This window comes from Ischnura elegans, chromosome 1 (genome assembly GCF_921293095.1).
Source record: "Ischnura elegans chromosome 1, ioIscEleg1.1, whole genome shotgun sequence".
In the NCBI taxonomy this organism is placed as follows: Eukaryota; Metazoa; Arthropoda; class Insecta; order Odonata; family Coenagrionidae; genus Ischnura; species Ischnura elegans.
The window spans coordinates 148,255,455-148,276,419 of NC_060246.1; the positions used below are offsets into that span (position 1 = coordinate 148,255,455).

At 36.4% G+C, this 20,965-nt stretch overlaps 1 protein-coding gene across 1 annotated transcript; it reads right to left on the bottom strand.

Annotated features, from left to right (window-relative positions):
- Positions 1 to 293: 293 nt before the first annotated feature.
- On the bottom strand, positions 294 to 20,760 carry LOC124172050 (carboxy-terminal domain RNA polymerase II polypeptide A small phosphatase 1-like). Its single transcript, XM_046551459.1, has 6 exons — positions 20,355 to 20,760; positions 19,774 to 19,812; positions 19,179 to 19,528; positions 17,275 to 17,424; positions 7,676 to 7,861; positions 294 to 3,796 (listed from the first exon to the last, which is right to left on the bottom strand). The coding sequence occupies exons 1-6, from the start codon at positions 20,413 to 20,415 to the stop codon at positions 3,458 to 3,460; spliced, it is 1,125 nt and encodes a 374-aa protein (XP_046407415.1). The 5' UTR covers positions 20,416 to 20,760; the 3' UTR covers positions 294 to 3,457.
- Positions 20,761 to 20,965: the final 205 nt, after the last annotated feature.

Sequence of the window (20,965 nt, forward strand, 5' to 3'; positions counted from 1 at the left end):
CAAATGAATTCCATTGAGTGAAAAAGTATGATGGTAATTCTAATACCATGACCATTTAATACTTTTTTAACTCCCGTTTACTACGTGTTTATAGTACTTTCGCGCTTGTCAAATAGTTTTGAGTCAAACAAAGATGCACAAGAAGTGAAGCAGCTGATCTAATTAACATGAAGCTTCGTCACTAAAAATGCTCTATTTAATTCCTACTCTGCAGTGAACGAAATCTTAATCACCTTTAAGTTAGGTGTAATAATGTAGGGCAGGGGCAGTAGCACAAGTCATTCAAACACTAATTAAAAATCACCTGAATTTTTATTTATTTCATCATAACTTACCTCTTTTATACAAGTGTAGTCTTTCCATAACACCCTTCTCATCTTTCATTCTCGGCCAATAAAGGAAATGATCCACCAGTTAACAAAAAGTTGTGGAAGAAAAAAATTTGAAGTGGCTACATATTTTGTAGTTTCGTTAAATTACACAGAGCCAACAAATTTTTATATAACATCTTAAAACTCTGTGAAGAAAATTATTTGTACCTTGGTACCAATCAGGTGACAAAGGAAAAACAACTAATTAAAGCAACATTAAAATACAGTTTAAAATTGCTCATCTGTACATAATTAATATGTAATGAATCTACAACAACAATAAGGACCCAAAAACGGTCTGCTACAACAAAACAAAGAGGTCTCAAACTGGTATTCTGAAGACTGAGGAACAAATGGTGACAGATGCTGATAATAATCAGGTTTGTCATCTCCGGCATTAAAACATTTAATCAACTTCCAAGTTCTAATTGATAATTGATCCTCAACAGCATTTTACATGAAATCATGAGAACCAAATCCAGGTGTAACAAACAATCATAAAATAAGATGACTACCCAAGCTCATGTGTATCAACCACTTCTAACAGCTCTCTCATGAAAAAAGTAAAAACTGTATATATACATATACAAGACAAAATTTCACATATAATTCGTTATATATAATACACAATGTACACGTATAAAGATAAACCATTAAAATAGTCAGAGAAAGGTGAACATAAATAATATATTAGTTTGTTATTAAATTATGTCTCAATTACATGTTAACCTGATTTCATCCGCAGGCTACATCCTGCAGGAAAGCAAACATACTGTGATGGTGAACCAAATTCAACAAAAAAGAACTTTCCCTGGCTAAATTAATGTTAAGCAAAGGAATGGTGATACCCTGATTAGTCACATTTTAGATGTCATTTAAGGACGTCAACAAAAATTGATTTAGATTGCATGCATGAAAATATGTAGTTACATGTAAGCAACAAATGTCAGGTTCTAACTTGTCACTTAAGTTGCTCAGAATAAAATCAACTTAATAAACAAAATTTGTACATGGTCCACGTGCATCTAAGGTAACACCATTTAACACAATCTTGTACAAAATTGTAGATACTACAGATCACACCACCATCTTATGAAGGTTTATTTGTTTTAAGGCCACTATTATGAAAAATTCTTCTTTCTAAATATATATATTTATATATGTATTTATATATGTATAAAAATGTCAACCAACTTTTCACATTCCCACACGAATGCATAATCCAATTTCTTTTTTGATATACGTAATTCCTATTTAAACCACCAATCATACAGGAAGGGTCATAGTAGTCGACGGACAGGATATAATGAGGGTGATATCATCACTTAGAAATGTTTCATTTTTTTCTTCTTAACAAACTGCAGGCAATTATCATTATTTTTAAAGAAATTCTATGGCACTTGTACAAATGTTTCCATAAGTAAAATCTGACTTTTGTGAAGGATTGGGATAATGAATTTGTAAATATGGAGAACAACAGTTTACTAAACTGTAAAATTGATCACCTGAGTTCTCGTGGGCAGTAGACTCATTCTTTTACAGGAGAGTGGGAAGGAGTAATTGAGGCTTTTATGAGTGTTTTCAATCACAGCAAATGACTGACGAGAACATGAACAAGAAACGGGACATGGCAGGATACATGGGTGGGGTAACGAGGAAGAAGGTAATGAGGGGTGTTAAAGAGGGAAGGGAAATTAGCATGAGGAAGAGATGCAAACAGGAGGGGCTGTGGACACAAGTGGATTCAATACGTATGGGACAAAATACTCAAAGCTAATCCCTTAGAATTTGCAATGCATTCAACATTCACTCTCTCAAACATACTAAAAAACACATAACATATGCTGTCATTCACACCTAAATGTTGATATAATTTTTCATAAGTCCCCACAATTAAGAATCCCCTCTTAAAAATCAAACACCTCATCTGTTTTACAGTGACAGGGTCATCTAGAAACACATAGCTCTTGATCATGCTTAGCACCATTTGATAACTTCCCCCTTAATCCCTCAAATAAAAAATGAAGACAGTAGCAATAGGATAAGTCACTGGGAAACTGTGCTTGAACAAAGCAGATGATAAGAGAGTAATTAAACAGGAAGGATTAGGAATCCATTAATATACATGTAATTTTAAACATCATACCTACATCCAAATTTCTCACTGAGTAACAAAAATATGATCTCAAGCTATTTACTTTCTTTCCCTGACTTTCTCTTTGTCACACTACACACCTAGAAATTGGACCGGACACACATGGACACCCTTTCAGATTCAGGAACCACTTAACTCCTGTGAGTGATGCATGCTCGCTCTCCCTCTATGGCTTCAGAAAGGCAATATTGGCACTATCTCACACACTTCTGACTGCAATTGCTTCTTTAAAACAAGGATTACTTTACCCATGCCTGCACCATATTTTATAATGGAGCACAATCCAGTTGCCACTTTCCATTACTTGTAAGATTAATAATTAATGAGTTGTCACAATGATTCAGAAGCATTTGCTTAATTACAAGCTAATATGTTAAAAGTGAATTCATTGCATTAAGTCAATACAATGGAGATGGGTTTTCACCAAAAAAGTTGTCAAAACACTTAAATATATCGTTTCTGAGTGAATTATGTAAATTTACTCAGTGATTTTATAAAATGAGACAGGGACCCAGAATTGAAAAATGAATGAGAAATGAGATGCCTGGGAAGCTTAATCCGAACTATACAAAGATGCCTGTTCTGGTGACTAAGGAAGACAATTGATGATTGATTCCTACATCAAATGTTATGATTATACCCTTACTCTCCATATATTCACCTAAATGCAGAATTCTCCTGCAAGCATGGAATCCATAACAGCTCATTTCTTCATTTCCATCAGACTCAACAACACTAAGCCTCTGAAGTTTTTTCAGAGATTTTTAATCATACGGTGATTAATCTTCTTTTCAATATTCCCTCTAAGAATAGCACACAAAACACTAACTTGCACACGTGGCACACTGCATAACCAAGTCCAATCACGTGTCCTTAGGAAGTGGCACATCTAAGCCACAAATGCAAAAACCAACCCAATAAATGGCCAGTGCTAACAATGCTGCTGTTGAGGTGGCTGCTGCATTTGATGGACTTGGTGGATGAGATGATGATTTTGCTGTCCGTCTAAACTATCTCCACTCCCTCCAACTGAGTTGGCCCCTGACCCTCCTGGCCCATTTCCCCCTATCATAGGTGAAGGGCCAATGGCTGAACCTGACCTCCCTAACATCCTACTGCCTTGCCCCGTGGGACTGGGACTGTTGTAAGGCTGGTTTGGATTTCGTAGAAAAGTGTACACACTGTCCACTTTGCTGAGCCGTTCAAAAAATGGCACCAGGTCTAGCAACTCAGTATCACCCATATCATCAAACCATGAGGCAACAGGAACCTGCAAGAAGAACAAATAGCAAAGTAAGAAAATACAATTCACCCAACTCGGCTCATGAGAGGTCCTTTGGAAAAGCTAGAAAGAGAGTATACAGCAGTGGAAGTGGAAGTTCAAAATTGAAAAAATACACACTTTCATATGGAGCAAGATCGATTGTTTACGACCATTTTATGGAGCCCTCAATAAAAAAACTACATTTGTATGCACTCAAATGTGCCAAAGAAAAAAATTTCCTGCAAAAGATTAAAAAAAAAAAAAAAAAAAAAAGAATTCTTACAGCTTCACACACACCTCCTGAGTGATTTATTATTAACTGAGGAAAGTTCACCACTTGAAGAATTGGAGCCATCATTTTGAGAATAAATGAAATCCAAACAGTCATTTTCTACTCACCAAATTATGCCGAAAGTTAAAATGAATTGCCATAAGTAAAAATTCAATTCATGTTAATTTCACTGCCATTCGTGTGGCAGGATTGCAATATTACTCTCACGGCATTTTCCTACTCCTACCCATTAAGCAAAGGGAATGGTGAAAACAGGTTAGGCTGAAAAATCATAAGTCAAAATTGGATTAAAATATGGTAAGAGGCAAAGGACCATGCATAACTTTTTTGACTAAGACAATTTTCAAAACTGTTAAATTTGAAGGGTATTCTCACTCAAAGAAAAAACGAGGCTATAATGCTGTGCTATTTTTCAATGATGATTGACACAGCCTGCATGAACAGTGAAATTCCAGCATAGTAGGAGAGTGAGTTGAGTAACATCCTGACTAAATGGAAGGAGGAGAAGAGAAGGTGAAAAAGATGTTAACTGCATGGATAGTGGGTAGGGATGTGCAAGAAGCACTTTTTGATCTCGAGTCGAGTTGAAAACTACTTGCGAGAGTCAAGTTGAGTATGATAATTTCTGGACCAGGCATTGCAACAATGCATGCTCCAATATATTCTCAGTTTTCCAATCCCATTATGAATTATCTATTCCAAATGCTTAGCTTGATGTAAAAATGAATATTGAGGTAATTGTGTCAGAATTAGGAAATTAATTAACATTAATGTGTCTTAAACAGTTCCATAGGCACAATTGAAATGAATTAACCTCTTAGTAATATGTCCACAATTTAAGTAATATATTTATCCAAACTGCAAGGAAGAGCCCTGAGTAAAGGCATTTGCACAGCTATAAAAGAAATTACATATTACGTAAGCGAATCATGTAATATCTGATCCTTTCAAATTCTCATGCAAAAAAAAACAATTGCCCTGCATAATCAGGCAGCAGGTTTTGACGTCTCCATGTGAAAGTATTACTGCCTGCAGAAAATTGCATTTCCCTACACACTTGCGAGGCTGCACTAGTACACTCTTTCTTGCCAAAATTGCAAAACTGTGGGAATTCTTATAAAATATTATTAACCATTTTCATGTACCTTGAATCTTCATTTTTTCATCATCATGGAATTTAAGTGGACGAAGCTAACGAACTATACATCTTTATGTATATGAAGCTAACGAACTATACATCTTCATACAGCTTTATCTTTGTGGACCAAATATTTTTCTCTCTATTTCTGACTTCGTTTAATCAACCTTAGCAACTCTTGTTTTGTGAGTTCAAGAGGAAAACTAAACTCAACAAAGGAATAAACGAAAATTAACATCAGACGTACATAGTAATCAAAAAGGCTAAAAAAAGGCTCACTTGTGACGTCAAACACTGTGGAAAAACTGGCATTGTCCACTGAAACCTTAAAGTTACATATTTTTCATTCTTTCAGAAATTTTAACAATTTTTTCATACATTCTTTTGGCGTTTGAATACAGAGAGTTGGGTCGGGTACAAAAGTGTAAAAAAAGTATGAATGAATGAAGCAGCAGTACACTCCGAATATGCTGCCGAGTCGGAAGACGATCGGCCACAGCAGCTGATGAAAAGCTATTTGGTGCCCACGTTGACAACTATAGTGTATACAGCAAGCTGAAACTCCCAGGCCAAGGCATTAGAATGACTTATTGACTTTAATAATGATATTATTGCATGAGTTGCATGATAGCGCTTCCTGTCGATAGATTTCTGAACATACTGGCCTCGACATCTCTGTAACCAAAACTAATCCACTCAACTCAACATTCAAAGCACACGAGTCGAGTACCAACTACTTGACTTAACTCAGCTTTTTGAGTACTCACACATCCCAAATAGTTGGGACTCAGATGTGGGAATAACATGCTGATTGTATCTATAATCAACTTTACTTTAATTCATTCCACATTATTATGCCATTCAGTATTTTAAAAATTTCAGTTACTAACTAGGTAGATTGGTTGGAGGCAGGCCTTAAATTTGTGGGAGAGGGCACACAACTGACCGAAGATTTCCGACCTCGACCAAAGGGCGTGACTTATGTGTTGCTGGAATTTTAACACTAATAAGGAAAGCATGGCTGTCTAGTGGGTAGAATATTGCACTACTGAAAGTCCTAGGTTCAATTCTGGGTGACACCTTTGGAAAACTCCAAATACAGTTGTTACAAGATTCTCACATTCAAATTCCTTGACCTTTCCTGAGTGAAAATCTCCATTTTTCTTAACTTTTACACACTCTCCTTTCTATCAGAGCATTACATTTTTCAGAATAAGATGGAAAAAACATACAAAATTCTTTAAAATATATAATGATATTACTACAATGTATTCTTTAACCATGAATAAATATAAAAACATTGAGTTGTAAACTTTAGCTTGCATTCAGATTAGCTTCTAACAAAGTAAAATTTTATAAGAGAGAAAAAGGCTAAGCTGAGGAAAAGGCAAAGGAATATACTTTTATAATTTTTAAGAAGTAAGAGGGAATATTCTACATTTAGCAATTAAGTTTAAACTATTCTATGCAATGCAATTTTTATATTAAATTTTCTAAACCTAAAATTAAATATAAAAAAGAGCCTAAATTTTCTTACAGCAACATGTAAACTGGTTTTATATGGAATAAATGTACTTCCAAATACAAATTTACCATATCATCCCACATTTACGACACAAACCCTATTCCAGCCAACATTGCAGCAGTTCTTTTGATCTATATATCATGGCATAAATTTTCCCTCATGCCATAGGCGTAATTCCCAGATGTGGGTGATTACCCTGATCTGCAAAAACCCAGACACAAAATCCTTCCAGTGCATTTTGGCCCTTGATAAACGTAAAAGGATCACGCCCTTTTAATTTATTTGCTTGCCTAAGGTTTATTACATGGAAAATTGCAGACAAATCTGTATTGATGAATCTATTTTTAATGCACTTTTACATTATTCAACTATAACTATACAACAGACAACTCAATAGCCATTAGTCACACTCATGTGTAGAAATAAATAATAAATACGTTAGAAGTCAGTAGCTCTTCACATTAGTCACTGGTTTGAAACATTCACGGATAAACAGTCCACTCATGTGCAGTAAGTTGGCTAATTTATTGGGCTATATATGTGGAGAAATGGTTGGATAAACACCCAGCCGAAAACATTGGTAATTAGAGTAACTTCAGTAGCTTGGTGGTATGAACATCTGCCTGGCACGCGGAATGTACTTGGTTTGATTCCCTGTTGAGGGGAACTTTTTTCCAAATGTTTTCAGCAATCATCCCTGCTACTATCGTGTCATCGTCATTTGTTTCTGTTCCTATCTCTTTGTTTCACCTTCTGTTCGTATTTATGTTTATATACATATCTATCTACTATTATATCGCAATGAAACAGTACACCAAAGCAAATATGTATACATACATAAATACAAATAGACAAAAATATATATTTATTATAATATATATGTAAGCTAGAATTAATCTCATATCTAATCTCCAAAACTGTTACACTTACAGCGTTGTCAGGGTGGAATATATAAGAAGCAGGAGAGTTGTCAACAATAACAATGGATTCAAGATCTCGCCCAAGCTTGTTGAGGTCCTTTACATAGTTACCACGGTGGAAGACACAAGACTCACGGAAGAGGCGGGCTCGAAAAACTCCCCATCTATCAAGGAGGTCAGCCACAGGGTCAGCATACTGCAACAAAGCATTAATGACTAATAGACTGATAGTGGAAAGTATAAGGAAAACACTCAGCCAACAAAGTTACAGTAGAATCACTATTTTCAAGGTTCTAGCATAATCTACATAGGTGTTCTTCAAATTAAAATTTTTGAATAAACTTATCTAACAAAGGGATACTAATAGCAAAAACAAAAGGGGAATTTCAGGAAGATATAGATAAATTGGTTCTTTTAAAACTTATCATGATGACAAGAGTATTTTTATACAATGGTTCACCAAAATATTGACAGAATAATTTTATCCTTGGCAACATATTAAGACAACTTGCTTCAATAAAAACTATACCTTCAGCCTTTCAATTAATGAGCTCAACTGAAATATTAGACACCAATTTCATTAGAAAATTTACTTTTAATTTGACTACAATTGAGAAAATGTCAGTTGCCATAATTTTTTGATGACAGACAAACCCAGCATGTTTAAACAGGGGTTTTACTCTGCATTGTGTAAACCAAAGTTCGAGTTAAATATTAACCTCAAGGCTCAAAAATGCATGTAACATTTTAAGATGTGGTTCACTTCTACACAGCAATGGCAGTCCTATCAGAGATTCACAGAAAAAGTTTCATTAGGTTACAAAAATTCCATCATTATATTTCCGCCACCCTAAGAAAAGGGATTTCAGAGTCCCAGGGCATTGTTCACCCACAGCTAGCACAATTATTACACAGCCTTGCATGGACTATACTCTCCTGATGGCCTTGCTAACAAGTGCCCTCATTTTCTGTACTGCATCAATACATACCACAGCACTCGCAAATTAGAGTAGAGCAAATCAGAACATTTAAGGATTGAATCTAGGTCCTGACCATTCTTACTCTCTAATTCATCTTTGTGGAGATATTTCTTTTAACTGCGCCTTTGCTGTGGACTTGAAAAATGCCATTCCTATTAATACTAGGGTCCACATAATGCAAAGGATTTTTACCTTTTGTTCAATGGAAAAGATTGCAGAAAAGCTGTGTTTTGATCATATGCTCCTGATTTATCCCAAAAAACATGGAAAATGCCATTAATGGTCTTGCATAATATCAGTTAGAGAGGCTTACTAAAATGAGATGCAGGCAAAATGATAAATAATGCCAACAGCACCACCTATTTCATAAAACCAAGCCAAGTTATGACTAGCATTTACTTAAGGCTAGCAAAACTGACTTTGTCAATGGGAACTATAAGCCATTTATATATATACCACAGTAATAGGGTGGTTTCCTATTATTTTTTTATTGCCTAAATCGAAAGATTATTACTCCTGGAGTACGTATTTCACGCTTTTAGATTTTTAAATGACGATATCTATTTTTCGCGATTAAATGAAAAGTGAAAAATTTCAAGCGCGCAAAAACGCGACGCGTAAGTAGGAAAGTCCGTGCGACGCATTTCTGGTTCCCCCTCTCTCCTTGTGAAGTGACCTTGATCGAGGCTCTGAGCGCTGATAGGACGCAGGATGCTAGCGGATAGCTGAGTACCTTGCTGAATGGTAGCGCTTGGCTTAAAAAAGGTTTATTATTACCTTATCAAACGAAGAGAACTTTCCGACCTAAGCCAGTTTTAATAGGTGATTATTAAGACATGTTTCCCTGAGCTCTGTGCCTCATGCATGCATTGGTAACCTCAGACGATGTATAACTCCTATCCTCTCCTGTAGAAACTAGGTCCCTGTGACGTCACGTGGAGTGGAATCGCATGGGCGCCAATCTGGCCTTTTTCAAATGAGGATAAAATTTGACCCTTGCCATTCGTCTAAACCGGTATTTCAAAAACCAAATAATTTGTGTATTATGAATACACTAATGGTGGGTAACGAATCGCAATCAATGCCTTTCGTTTTCTTTGAGGAAGGAAACTACCCTATTGCAGGAGAGAGACTCACACCACTGAAAACCAGCACTTAGCCTTGAACCTAGGTGTGATTATCGACAAGAGTCAAACAAAACAGCAAACTGAATGGAACTTGAGATAAAACAATCCATTTCATCAATGTCAACTCTGTGTCTCAATCTCAGAGTAGTTATATAAAAGCCTGGGCGTCGGCTTCTGTGCATGGGGCCAAGATTAAAATATCAAAAACCTACATCACGTAATGGACATGATGATAGTGTTTCTTTTCATACTTTTTATTTCATCTGAAAATTTTATTTCCAACTAATTTTAATGCCCACAAAGGAGGAAAAGTATAAGAATTTCAACCCTTTCCTGCTGGTGCCTACAACTGGAAAACGTTTTGTGCCCAAGTAGCATGAGAATATAAAAAACCTCTCTGCACAGAGCTCTTTTCTGGGGCACAGTTACCCTGGTATTTTCGTCCCTCAGATTTGGAACCCAGCTCAAAGTGGTGCACGACCCTTACTCCGCTCACTGGTCTAGACCCCTAACCCTATCTCAGCACGAATCCACGGTCAACTTATTGCGTTACCAGTGTTTTTTTCAACCAAACATTGTATTAGATTTTCAATAATTTACTCTTCGAAAAGAATTACTAACATTTTTTTAAGCAATGTGGAATTTTAAATGGATTTCTAGCGTAAATGACAACAGAGTTAGTAAATAAAAGGTAGTAAGGCTATAAGTCTGGAAGTACATTATTTTTAACGCTAACATTTTGTTTCAAAATTGCTTACACACAGAATAAAATGAAAAATTCATTTCAAAGTATAAAAATTTGTAATATGCAACAAAATATTTATATGATTGAAAAAAATATTGACAATATAACCACTTCTCAACAGATATCTGCAGTAAGGATGATCATAAATGAGAGGGAGGGTTGGGCTTTATTGCTTGGGGAGTGGCCCTAACGGCTCCTTAAGCTGGGACCCAGGCCGGACCTGAATGCATCAGACAATTGCTACCTCAGCGGTCACTTCCCTTCCCTCGTGTCGGCTAGAGCTGACATCTGGTCCTTTGCATTGAAAAATCTGCGACAACTATACCCGTTGTCAGGTGTCATGGGTTTGAAAATCCCCATCGGCTCCACTTGACGTCCAGTGCAAAAGGGTCAATAAAATCTACTTAAGTATTTACTTGGCGAACTATTTCCATTTCTCAAAGCAATATAGAAGGTAGGGATTACAATGTTGGCCTCGACTATTGGTTATTAGGCAGCCATCTTGTTAATATTTCCTTCGAGGACACCACTTTCTTCTAATCCAATCCAGAAGATTCACATCACATGAATGATGAACTATTATTGCTACTTTATAGTACTACAGGAAATATATTTTCTTCTAAAAACATAAAAAAGAAATAGATACAGTATTTAATGCAATTACTTCCTCATTTATTACTCATCACGAAATATTTTTGATTGTATCCCACAATAAACACCCATAATTATATCATGTTAACCATGTGAAAGAGTTCATGTCATAGTCAAAATGCATGATCATTTCAACGGTGACATGAAAAATTAGATTCTCATCTTAATAGCAAATAGGGGCTTCCTAAAAACCCATTTTGGGTAATGAGAGGGCAGATGGAAGACGAAGAAGTAATGTAGCTGTAACGGTATACCCATTTTCTATGAATTTCTCAGTCATCAAAACAGTTGATCAACACTAAAGATGAAACACATGAAGAGATGTGGTGTATTTCTTACTCTTCCAGTTTCAACTTGCCTGTCCCTATTGTAGCTTGAGCTGGTCATGTGAACGATGCAACATTAGATAATCCAAATTCAATACCTTTTGTACCCAATACAATGTTCACTTTCTCTCTCCTCCCAAATATTCTCTTTAAACATCAAAGAACCACTGCAAATCATATTTGGGGACCGGAAAGCTATGTGTTGTACTTCTCTACTCCTGAGTTTTAATAGTTGATGACGATGCAACTTTGAATTTCCCTAGTCGGCCTAGGAGTATCATGCCATAAGAGAAGAAATGTACTTTTCAAGATAGATAGTGGATGTACTAACTTTGTTCGGATAATTTTTCACCAGGAGTCAACGTACTGCAGACGTTTTTTCATCCTTTTTTTGCGATACGCAATAATGCAAACACTTCAGTACCATACCATAGATTGGATTATAAATTACTAACCTAACATCGAAGTTTAAGCTAAAATATTGTTTTAACACAGTCAATTGTACCTGCAACATTTTTTTCCATTATATACATTTTATCTAATAAAAAAATAGAGGAATAGGACCTCACATTGCAATAATTGAGCTTTTGACTACGGTTATCAGTCTCATGCTTTCAATTTCACACAATTAATGGCATTATGACTATATAAATTACTATGCAAGTGTCCTGCAAAAATTTCTCATGAAAATTATAGCATTCCAATGCAGGTGGCTATGGCCACAAAGATCAATCAAACTCATAGTTGACCCATGGTATTTGAAGATATGCACACACTTCTTGGTCCAGAAACGAGTGAAAGATTGCTTTCCTAAAGTGTACAACCCTTACCCTAATACTGCCATCCTATAGTCCCATTGTTGTCTGATGCAACCTAGCCATTCATATCCAGAATCACTAAATGCCTACTTCGCTTGATGTTTTGAGGATACATGAGGCCCTCCTCATTTTCTTCTGTTCAATCATCACCTTCTATTTCCTCCAAGTTACATATGATCTTCCTCAATACCATATATGTCTGAATATAGTCCCCCCTTTTTTCCCCAAAAATGTCCGAGGTAAAAGTAAAGGGGGGACTATATTCAAACGCATTTTTTAAATTTTATTTCCTGAAACTGAAGGCTCAAAATAAGGGGGGGGCTATATTCGGAGAAATACGGTATATCCTTGAAAGTCATCACGCGGTATGATATCTATCAAAGCAGAAAAGCTTAGGTACCTCAAAGTAAAATCCCTTGGTAGGTCATCACGCGGTATGATATCTATCAAAGCAGAAAAGCTTAGGTACCTCAAAGTAAAATCCCTTGGTAGGGCCCAGGGAAATGACAAAATTGCAATTGAGCATCAATGCAAAATATTTATAAAATGATGGACTACTGTGATAGAAAACAGAAGTGCAGGAATACAAGATAGTTGCTAATCTCAGTGTCTTCTCTCCCCACTGGTCATCACTAAATGATACCTATTAGCATTAAAAAGATGATTTTCCTGTTTAAAGAAACCATTTTCATGACAGAGGAATGTCATATAAATGAGACTGAGATTACACCCAATGTACCTGCAAAATAATGGATCACTAACAAAGAAATCAAAAGTGTGGGTTCCTAAAATAGCCAATACCCTCAAACAGCAGGCTTATTTGCCGAAGTCACAATGCAGAATGGCTACTTAACCCCAAAAAAGTTAAGGACTGATGGTCTCATTGTCACTGTATGGCATGCAGTCTCACCATAGCACAAATAGTGATGCAAGTCCAAGAGACCACAACCCACTTAAGTAACCTCTCATTTTTATAAAGCGGGATAATTCTAAGTTTCAATAATATGAAACTGAATTGTTGGTCCTGACGAAAAGTCTATGTTATATGAATGGTGAATTTGACCATACAAAGTTACAAAAATAACTTTTTTTGGAAAATGCAAACCAAAACCTCAGTTCCCAGGTGGAAGTAATATGTATTTGTTTTAACCCTTTCGAGACAGTAGAGTTTTTGTCTTAGCATGACTGCTGAGCTGCGCCGCAAGAGACTCTTCTTTCCCCTGCTATGGAGCATTTTTGCGAGACATTCGTTTAGAAGGGTCTCGCAGATAATCACAAGGTCTCAGCTCCAACCTTTTTCGACCCCTCCCACCGGGGACTACACATTATCTTGGATTTCAAGAGTAGTTGTGCTCCCTCCTTTCCAGGTTTACGAACCTACCAGTGGTATTGGTTTGCCGTCAACTTATGGATTGCTTATATGTATTTGGCACACGGCTAATTGTTGCTTGTACCTAAATTGCAGACTTCCGATTGAATTTCTCATTTTTTTCTGAGCATTGTCAAATTTTAAACAAAGTTCTAGGTCGATATTAATGCATTTAATCCAGCAACAATTTCCATGTTGATGTTTACACCGAACTCGAGATATAAGTTAATATTTACCATAGAATTTCGTTTCAAAATTGTAACCGCTGCTCAAAAGCAAAGAATTCAATTCTTGGTTTATATTTCTTGAGAAAAGAACAAATACAGTGGAACTTGGATAGTACGTTCCTCCTTAGTACGTTTTCCTCCTTAGTACGGCGATTTCCCTCGGTCCCGGTACCATCCGAACAAAATACAGGTAAAAGAATTTGGTTAGTACGTTTGAAAAAATTGCGCTTTCCTGGTTAGTACGCTCAATTGCTTGCCGTGACGCAACCCGCAATTCGTTCTCTAGTGTCTTCTTAAAGGTCGCAAACGTCTGAATTCATGATTTAATTTATTATTATTAGCCATTTACATTCTTCCATTCATTCCACATCTCTTTCTTCTACCGTAATTTATCCAAATGCATTTCTGAATTCTTGTGACGTGCTGAATAATAAAATGCGGCCATTTTTCGGGAATTTCTGACTATGAAAAACTGCAGCCAATAAGAAGCCCCAATTTTCCCCACCCCGAGCTCCTCACCTTCTGTTGCCTTTGGAGCGCTTGGGAGTGCCCACTGCTGCGCATAAAGTTCGTGAGTGGGCAATTGTAGCTATTGCACGAGTTATCATGATGAAGAAATGAGTCTTAACGGTATTAGACAATTCCCACATTATCTAAAGCAGTACTGCTCCATAAACTCGACGTCGTGCGTATTTACTTGACTACTGTTGCGGGAGCAGACGATCCTCTGGATCTCCACGCGAAGCTTAGCTTAAAAATACTTGATCTCGGAACGAAAGCAGACGACATTAGACAAATTTTGAAAGTAAATTTCAACTGTTTAATATAAAATTTTCTTGTAATTACGTCGTAATCTAATAATCTTGCGTGTCATCAGTCGATATATCGATCGATTTTACAATCGAAATAGTATCATTCCAGAAGCGAATGTCTACGGCTGTTGCCGTAATTTGAAAGTCAATATAATTTTGCCCAATTTTTATCATGTTTAAAAAACCAGTCGACTTACTCCGGGTCGTTGTTATATTCTCCGAGTACGCTGTGGGAAAGAAAAATGACTTGTCTTCGCTTTTCTGAGCTTCACTCGTCCTCGTTCCGTAAATATATATAGGATAAATCACGGGAGATAGACGCCGTAATCATGAAATCGTCTCCGGGATGTCCATGAAAAATTGCGATTTTTATTCACATGGTATTGTTTTTCATGGTAGCGCTCATTTCCTTGATTTTAAATGTGAAAAGAGTTCAGGAAGGCGATCCTATGAGAACTACCGATAGTAATTGTAATTATGACGACTTTTTCATTGATTGCAATAACCCCGACTGCTATTATTTACTTTCCTCGTTAGTACGTTTTCCTGGTTAGTACGTTCATTTTTCGTGGTCCCTTCAGAAACGTACTAACCAAGTTCCACTGTATTTATTTTGAAACGTGACTGGATAAACAATTGTATGACCGCGGTGCCTTACTGCTAAGAGGGGTAATATAAGACGAAGGGTCCGGATACTTGCTACTGGGTTTCGAGGGTAAAGCCTAGACCCTGCAGTGTTGGGTCCCGAAACAAAGATGCCTTACATCCCCACCGTCATAAAAGGGAGAGAGCTAGGAAACCTATATATTTGGCATTCGTTCATTTGCGTAAGAAAACCTCCGACAAAAATACGCGGCTTTTGTCTCCCGGGTCAAGAAACGTCCACATGTATATTTACATCTTTAGGAGGGAAAAGGTTAACAAACAAGGGAAAAAACTCAACAACAAACTATCAATAACGAAATATTTACTAAGGCGGTTTGTTTTGTGTATTTTTTTAACCGTATCTTGCTTTGGATGGAAAGAATGAAAGACGAACATCACTCAGAATGACTGGCAGCAGGCTGAGGACAAACATTTGTTTGCAGTCATAAAATTCTCATACCTTTCGTAGTACCCTGAATTCGTCAATGCCTCTTGTTACGTCATCACATGGGGTACAATTTTTGTGGATTTTCAAGTGCAATGTATGAAGCACAGGTATTTGATTATACTAATGGGAAAAGGGAAATAACCTATGGAAGTCAACAGAAAGGAGAGAAAACAAAATGAAGAATAAATCCAACAATGGAATATATTTCCCGAGTATCTTCGGACCATTGTTGGCCGACAAAAATTGCAATCCTACTTTTACTTCCTAACTCGGAAAATGATGCGCTCTTCACTAGTAAATTCCTTAGTGGAAAAAACCATAATGCCCTTCCTGAAGCCCATCTTGCTCATGGCCTTAGTTAGAGCATTTAAGCTTACAAGGCCCAGGGCTGGGGCAGGGCTGCTGTGTTGTCAACTCGGCGTCAATTTTGGACTTTTTTTAAATTTTCGTCTCCAGGGTGTTTTTTATTATTATGAGTGAACCTTTTAAGCACTGATATATGCTTTTGTACCTGGCCATGGGTTGTGAAATCTAATATATAAAATTCTCGTGTCACGGTTTTTTGTAGACTAACTCCTCCTAAACGGCTGGACCGATTCCTATGAAATTTGGTGTTTATGTTCAGTAGGACTTATAATATGTTGTAAACTATTTTTCATTCTTCTCCAGGACCCATGAGGCCCTGGAATGGGCCCTGAGTCATTTCCATAAAAAATACATGTAAAGTTTGTTTTTAATGACCGCAGACCTTCTTTCTTTTGCATTTTTAAATTAGTGATAATAGTCACAATAAATTGAGACACATACCATTGGAAAGAAGAAGAAATGGACATTCTTCTTCTTTCCAATTTTATTTATTGCAATGCTTATTCTTGCAATCGAATTTCTTTTTTCACATGGCTTACAGTGAATTTAGAAAACAACATCCAAAAAAAGCTGATACTTTAGCGTTTTTGGCTTACTGGCACGTTCCACGGAAATGTATTACTACCACGAATCCCTATTATTCCGACAGATGTGCTGAATACACACGGGTTCAATTTCCAATTAGATTGGCATTAGTAATGACAAGTCTCAAGGCAAGATGATGTCTTTTTGTGGCTTTGAGGCACACCGTGTTCTTCCTGCAGACAATTTTATGTGGCATGTTCACACGTGGGTAAACAATCCTTTGTTTTTTTTGGCTAAAGATAGATTCTCTAAAAATATCATACACTCCACTGAACTAAGAGGCTGATAATGTTTTTTTTAATAGTCATTTTAATAATCACGAGAGTTTCAAAGACTGACCTGAGGATGCCAGACAAAATTCAGGAGAAATTGAAGAAAGGTTACACAATTTACAGTATTACCACAAATGCACACTGTTTCAGGATGCAATCATTAAATCTTAATAATACTGAGCAATTCAGTGGATCAGATTCAAGATAAATATTAACAAAATACAAGTAAATTACTTACCTTAGCTAAGGAAGCAGTAAACAAAACACACTCATAAAGTTCCCCAACCCTTTGAAGGAACTCATCCACATGAGGTCTTTTGAGCACATATACTTGGTGAACTGTTCCATCAATTTCAACTGGCACAATGAAATCGGCATTACTGATTGGCTGAAATTGGATAGCTGAAATTAGTATGCCTGGTAGATGCCAGCATAAGGTAGAATGCCCAACAGAACATTAATCATACTAAATTTAGTCTAACAAGGACAACAAAAAATATAATTTTTACATAGAAAAGCAATAAAAAATAGAATTTCCATCATTAACCTTACTATGTATATAGCAGTAGTATGGTTGCAGTATTTATGCCATACTATGTATAAACTTGATATGAATTCCCATTAATTAATATGCTATGAATTCCTTAGCATAATTAGATTAAAATTCTACCTCCAGTCATATTTAAAACACAGCTACTTTTGTCAATAAACATGTTACAACAAGCTCTAATGATTCAACTATGTACAGCATTAAAAGGTGCACTCTAAATCCTCACTGAGGAGAAAGCAGTACCGAGAAAATTTTGAAATGAAAAAATGTTGCCACACAAGATGGCTGAACTTCAAAACTAAAATATATTAGAGCACTGATTATCCTTTGTTTGACTAACCCCTAATTCAACAATCTGTTCATCAGTCCCTGAGTAAGATCCCCTGATCTATGCAGTGCAATCCTGCAGCATAATCTGAATTTTTGCAGGCTGGCAGCCAACAACTTAAAGCAAACCCACACGGTTTAGCCATGAATTTTAATGTAGGCAGGCCAAGCTTGACAAAGCTTTTATCTTAGTTGCCTTAGGCTATACAAATGATATTTGCCCAAGCCAAATCAGTTAGGCTCACTCAGCTACCTTGGATGAGTGAGGGTTTTGGCACTTTTGCAGGACTCTAATAATAACCACAGAAACAATAAGGCACAAAGAGGCTGTTTTCTACCCTCATGCAGTTGTCAAAAGAAGTGGGATTGACACATCTAGTTAGATCGCAAAAATGAATATCAGATAAAATGAGTGCATTCATATTTTTGTGTATTTTTCAAGGCTGAGGCAAAATGACGATGAATTGAAAGCAGTCAGAATATAAATTACCGAAATTTAAAGAAATTTCCAATTTTGTAAAACTCAGAAGTATATTTTTTGTGTGGAGCTCCAAAAGGGGAGGGCCATCTAAGAGTGAAGTTTGTCACAGCAGTTTTCAAAATTCAGTAATAGAGCTTTTAACTTATCTCCAACTGCAATCTGATTTAATAACTCTTCAAAAGATAACCTCCTTTTACAAACACTACCAACTCCAAAAGGAAAAGCATATTATAAAGCTATATGTACATTTCATTGCTCACACTTAAAAAACTTCCAGTGGCGGTTAAGATTTCACAAAATTATTTTATTTCTGAAACAAATAAAGCGAGTGTTCCACCATAGTACTTGGTGAGTTTTAGAATCTTACGAGATAAATTGCACTTTAAGGCAAAGGGAGAGAAGAATTCACTACACCTCAGCAGAATGCATCATGGAAGCTTACCACAATTTCACAAAAAATATAAAGTTTTTAAGGCAAAGGGAGAGAAGAATTCACTACATCTCAGTAGAATGCATCATGGAAGCTTAACACAATTTCACAAAAAATATTAAGTTGACAACTGAAACACACCAAAGTTTCCATGTGTATATAAATCTACATATGCACATAGTTTCTTAAAACAGAATTAGGGATTTAGCAGCAAATGAAGACCCTGTAACCATCCATCGTAACTATGGAATTACTGACATAATAACACATAATTCTGACAAGGACTGTGAGTTGATTGCGAGTGTGCTCACAATATCTCTCAAATATAAACTTAACTATAAAATCATTAATTACCTTAAATGAGCTATGAACCAACGTCTCATCAAGATCAATGACCATGCATTTCCGATGCATATCCTGATGTCTTACAGGTGGTAATAAAAATCTAGGAGATCCACCACCAGGGCAACCAGGTGTCAATGGTGCTGGAGAACATCGCCCATCCCCCCCTCCTGACACATTGCCAGACCCTCCTCCACTTCCCGATAGCGATGACGAAGATGAGTTAGCTGCAGAGTTTCCATGATGAGTTTTACTAAAGGATGAGCCTCCAGAATTTGCGGAGCCATTTCCTCGGAAGCAACAAAGTAATGATCGTAGAAGACCTCTACTTCTCCTCGGTTTCTTGGTTTCACTGTTCGATCCTACACAGGAAGACGGGATACACTTAGTACATTATGGAATTGAATTTAAGTAACAAATTAAATGTAAAGGTATAAATCAAATCAGTCTCTAGCAATAAAAATGAAAATAAAATCAATGATCCGTGCTCGGTTTAAAATGGGATGATTACAACTGAATCGAATGAGTTATGATAGGAGTTTTCATCCACTTAGAAAATACGAAAAACTACAAAATAAACAAGTACCGCTGTTTAATAATATCTCACCTGTGTTGGTACAATCATTTTCTACACGCGGCAACTGAACTGTAAATCAGAGGTAATTATTATAAATTAACCACGGTAAATACTTAACATACTAAAATTAAGCATATTGTACTTAGGTAGAAAATAAAAAATGAAATTGTAAATATATACGAATCTAAACACGGAGACGGAGGCTGAAAATCCCTTTTATGTACCACAACAGTAAAGGTAATTTGCCGCAAGTAGGAATTAGGCTACGGAGTATGTGGTTGAAACAAAAGATGCGTAACAGATACGTAGCAAGGAAAACTAAACTAAAAATTTGAATTCAAAAATATCGTTAGAGTATTATTAAAATACATAACGTGAAAACAATTCACGTACAGCTCAAAAACATAATACTGACCCTTAGGTTCGCTACACTTGCATTGTCATCTTAAATATAGTCATATTTTGCTTACATTTGACAAAATTTGGCGATTAACAATTTAAATATTGCATTAAAATCAAAATGAATTTAAGGTATCCAAGAAAAGGCAAGGTTTTAAGATGTGCCGTAACAGATGAAAACACAAAACAAACTACACTCAAGTCATTCATACGTTTGCTTAGTTGATCGTCCTCCCGAGAAACCTGAGTGATGATAGATGAAGAGGGGTCCATTGATACATTTGCTGCTCTTGTTTTCTTCAATTGCGCGCAGAAAGCGAAATACGGTACTTTTGAAAATCATAAAAATCTATCCGATCCAAATTTCCACTTCCCAAAATGGCTTTCTAGCGCTCGTAACGTGTTGTTTGTGTTGATGGCCAACGACCGTGGTAGTCAAAACAAGCACGATTGTGTTCCGCGGCCGATTCAAGAAAAATAGCCCTAAATGTCTGCCAAATCAGTTGATTTTTTTGTAAAAAATATCTCATTAGTGCATTTAATTTCAGACAGCCAATAAACGCGAGTAATGTATCATAAAAAAGCTGTCAAGAAGTCGTCATGTGTAGTTTTGAACGGTAGTCGTCAAAGCAGGCGGTGCGGTAATTACTCGCCCACGAATACTTCATCCGTATATCTATATTCAATAAAAAAGGATGGGTTATTCACGATTAAAATTATAATGAGCTTTGGTTTACATTAACTGATGAACTCTGCCCTGTAACAGCTAACCACAGTTACTTTGAAAAATTAGGGCAATGAGCACTCACATCTACGGAATAAA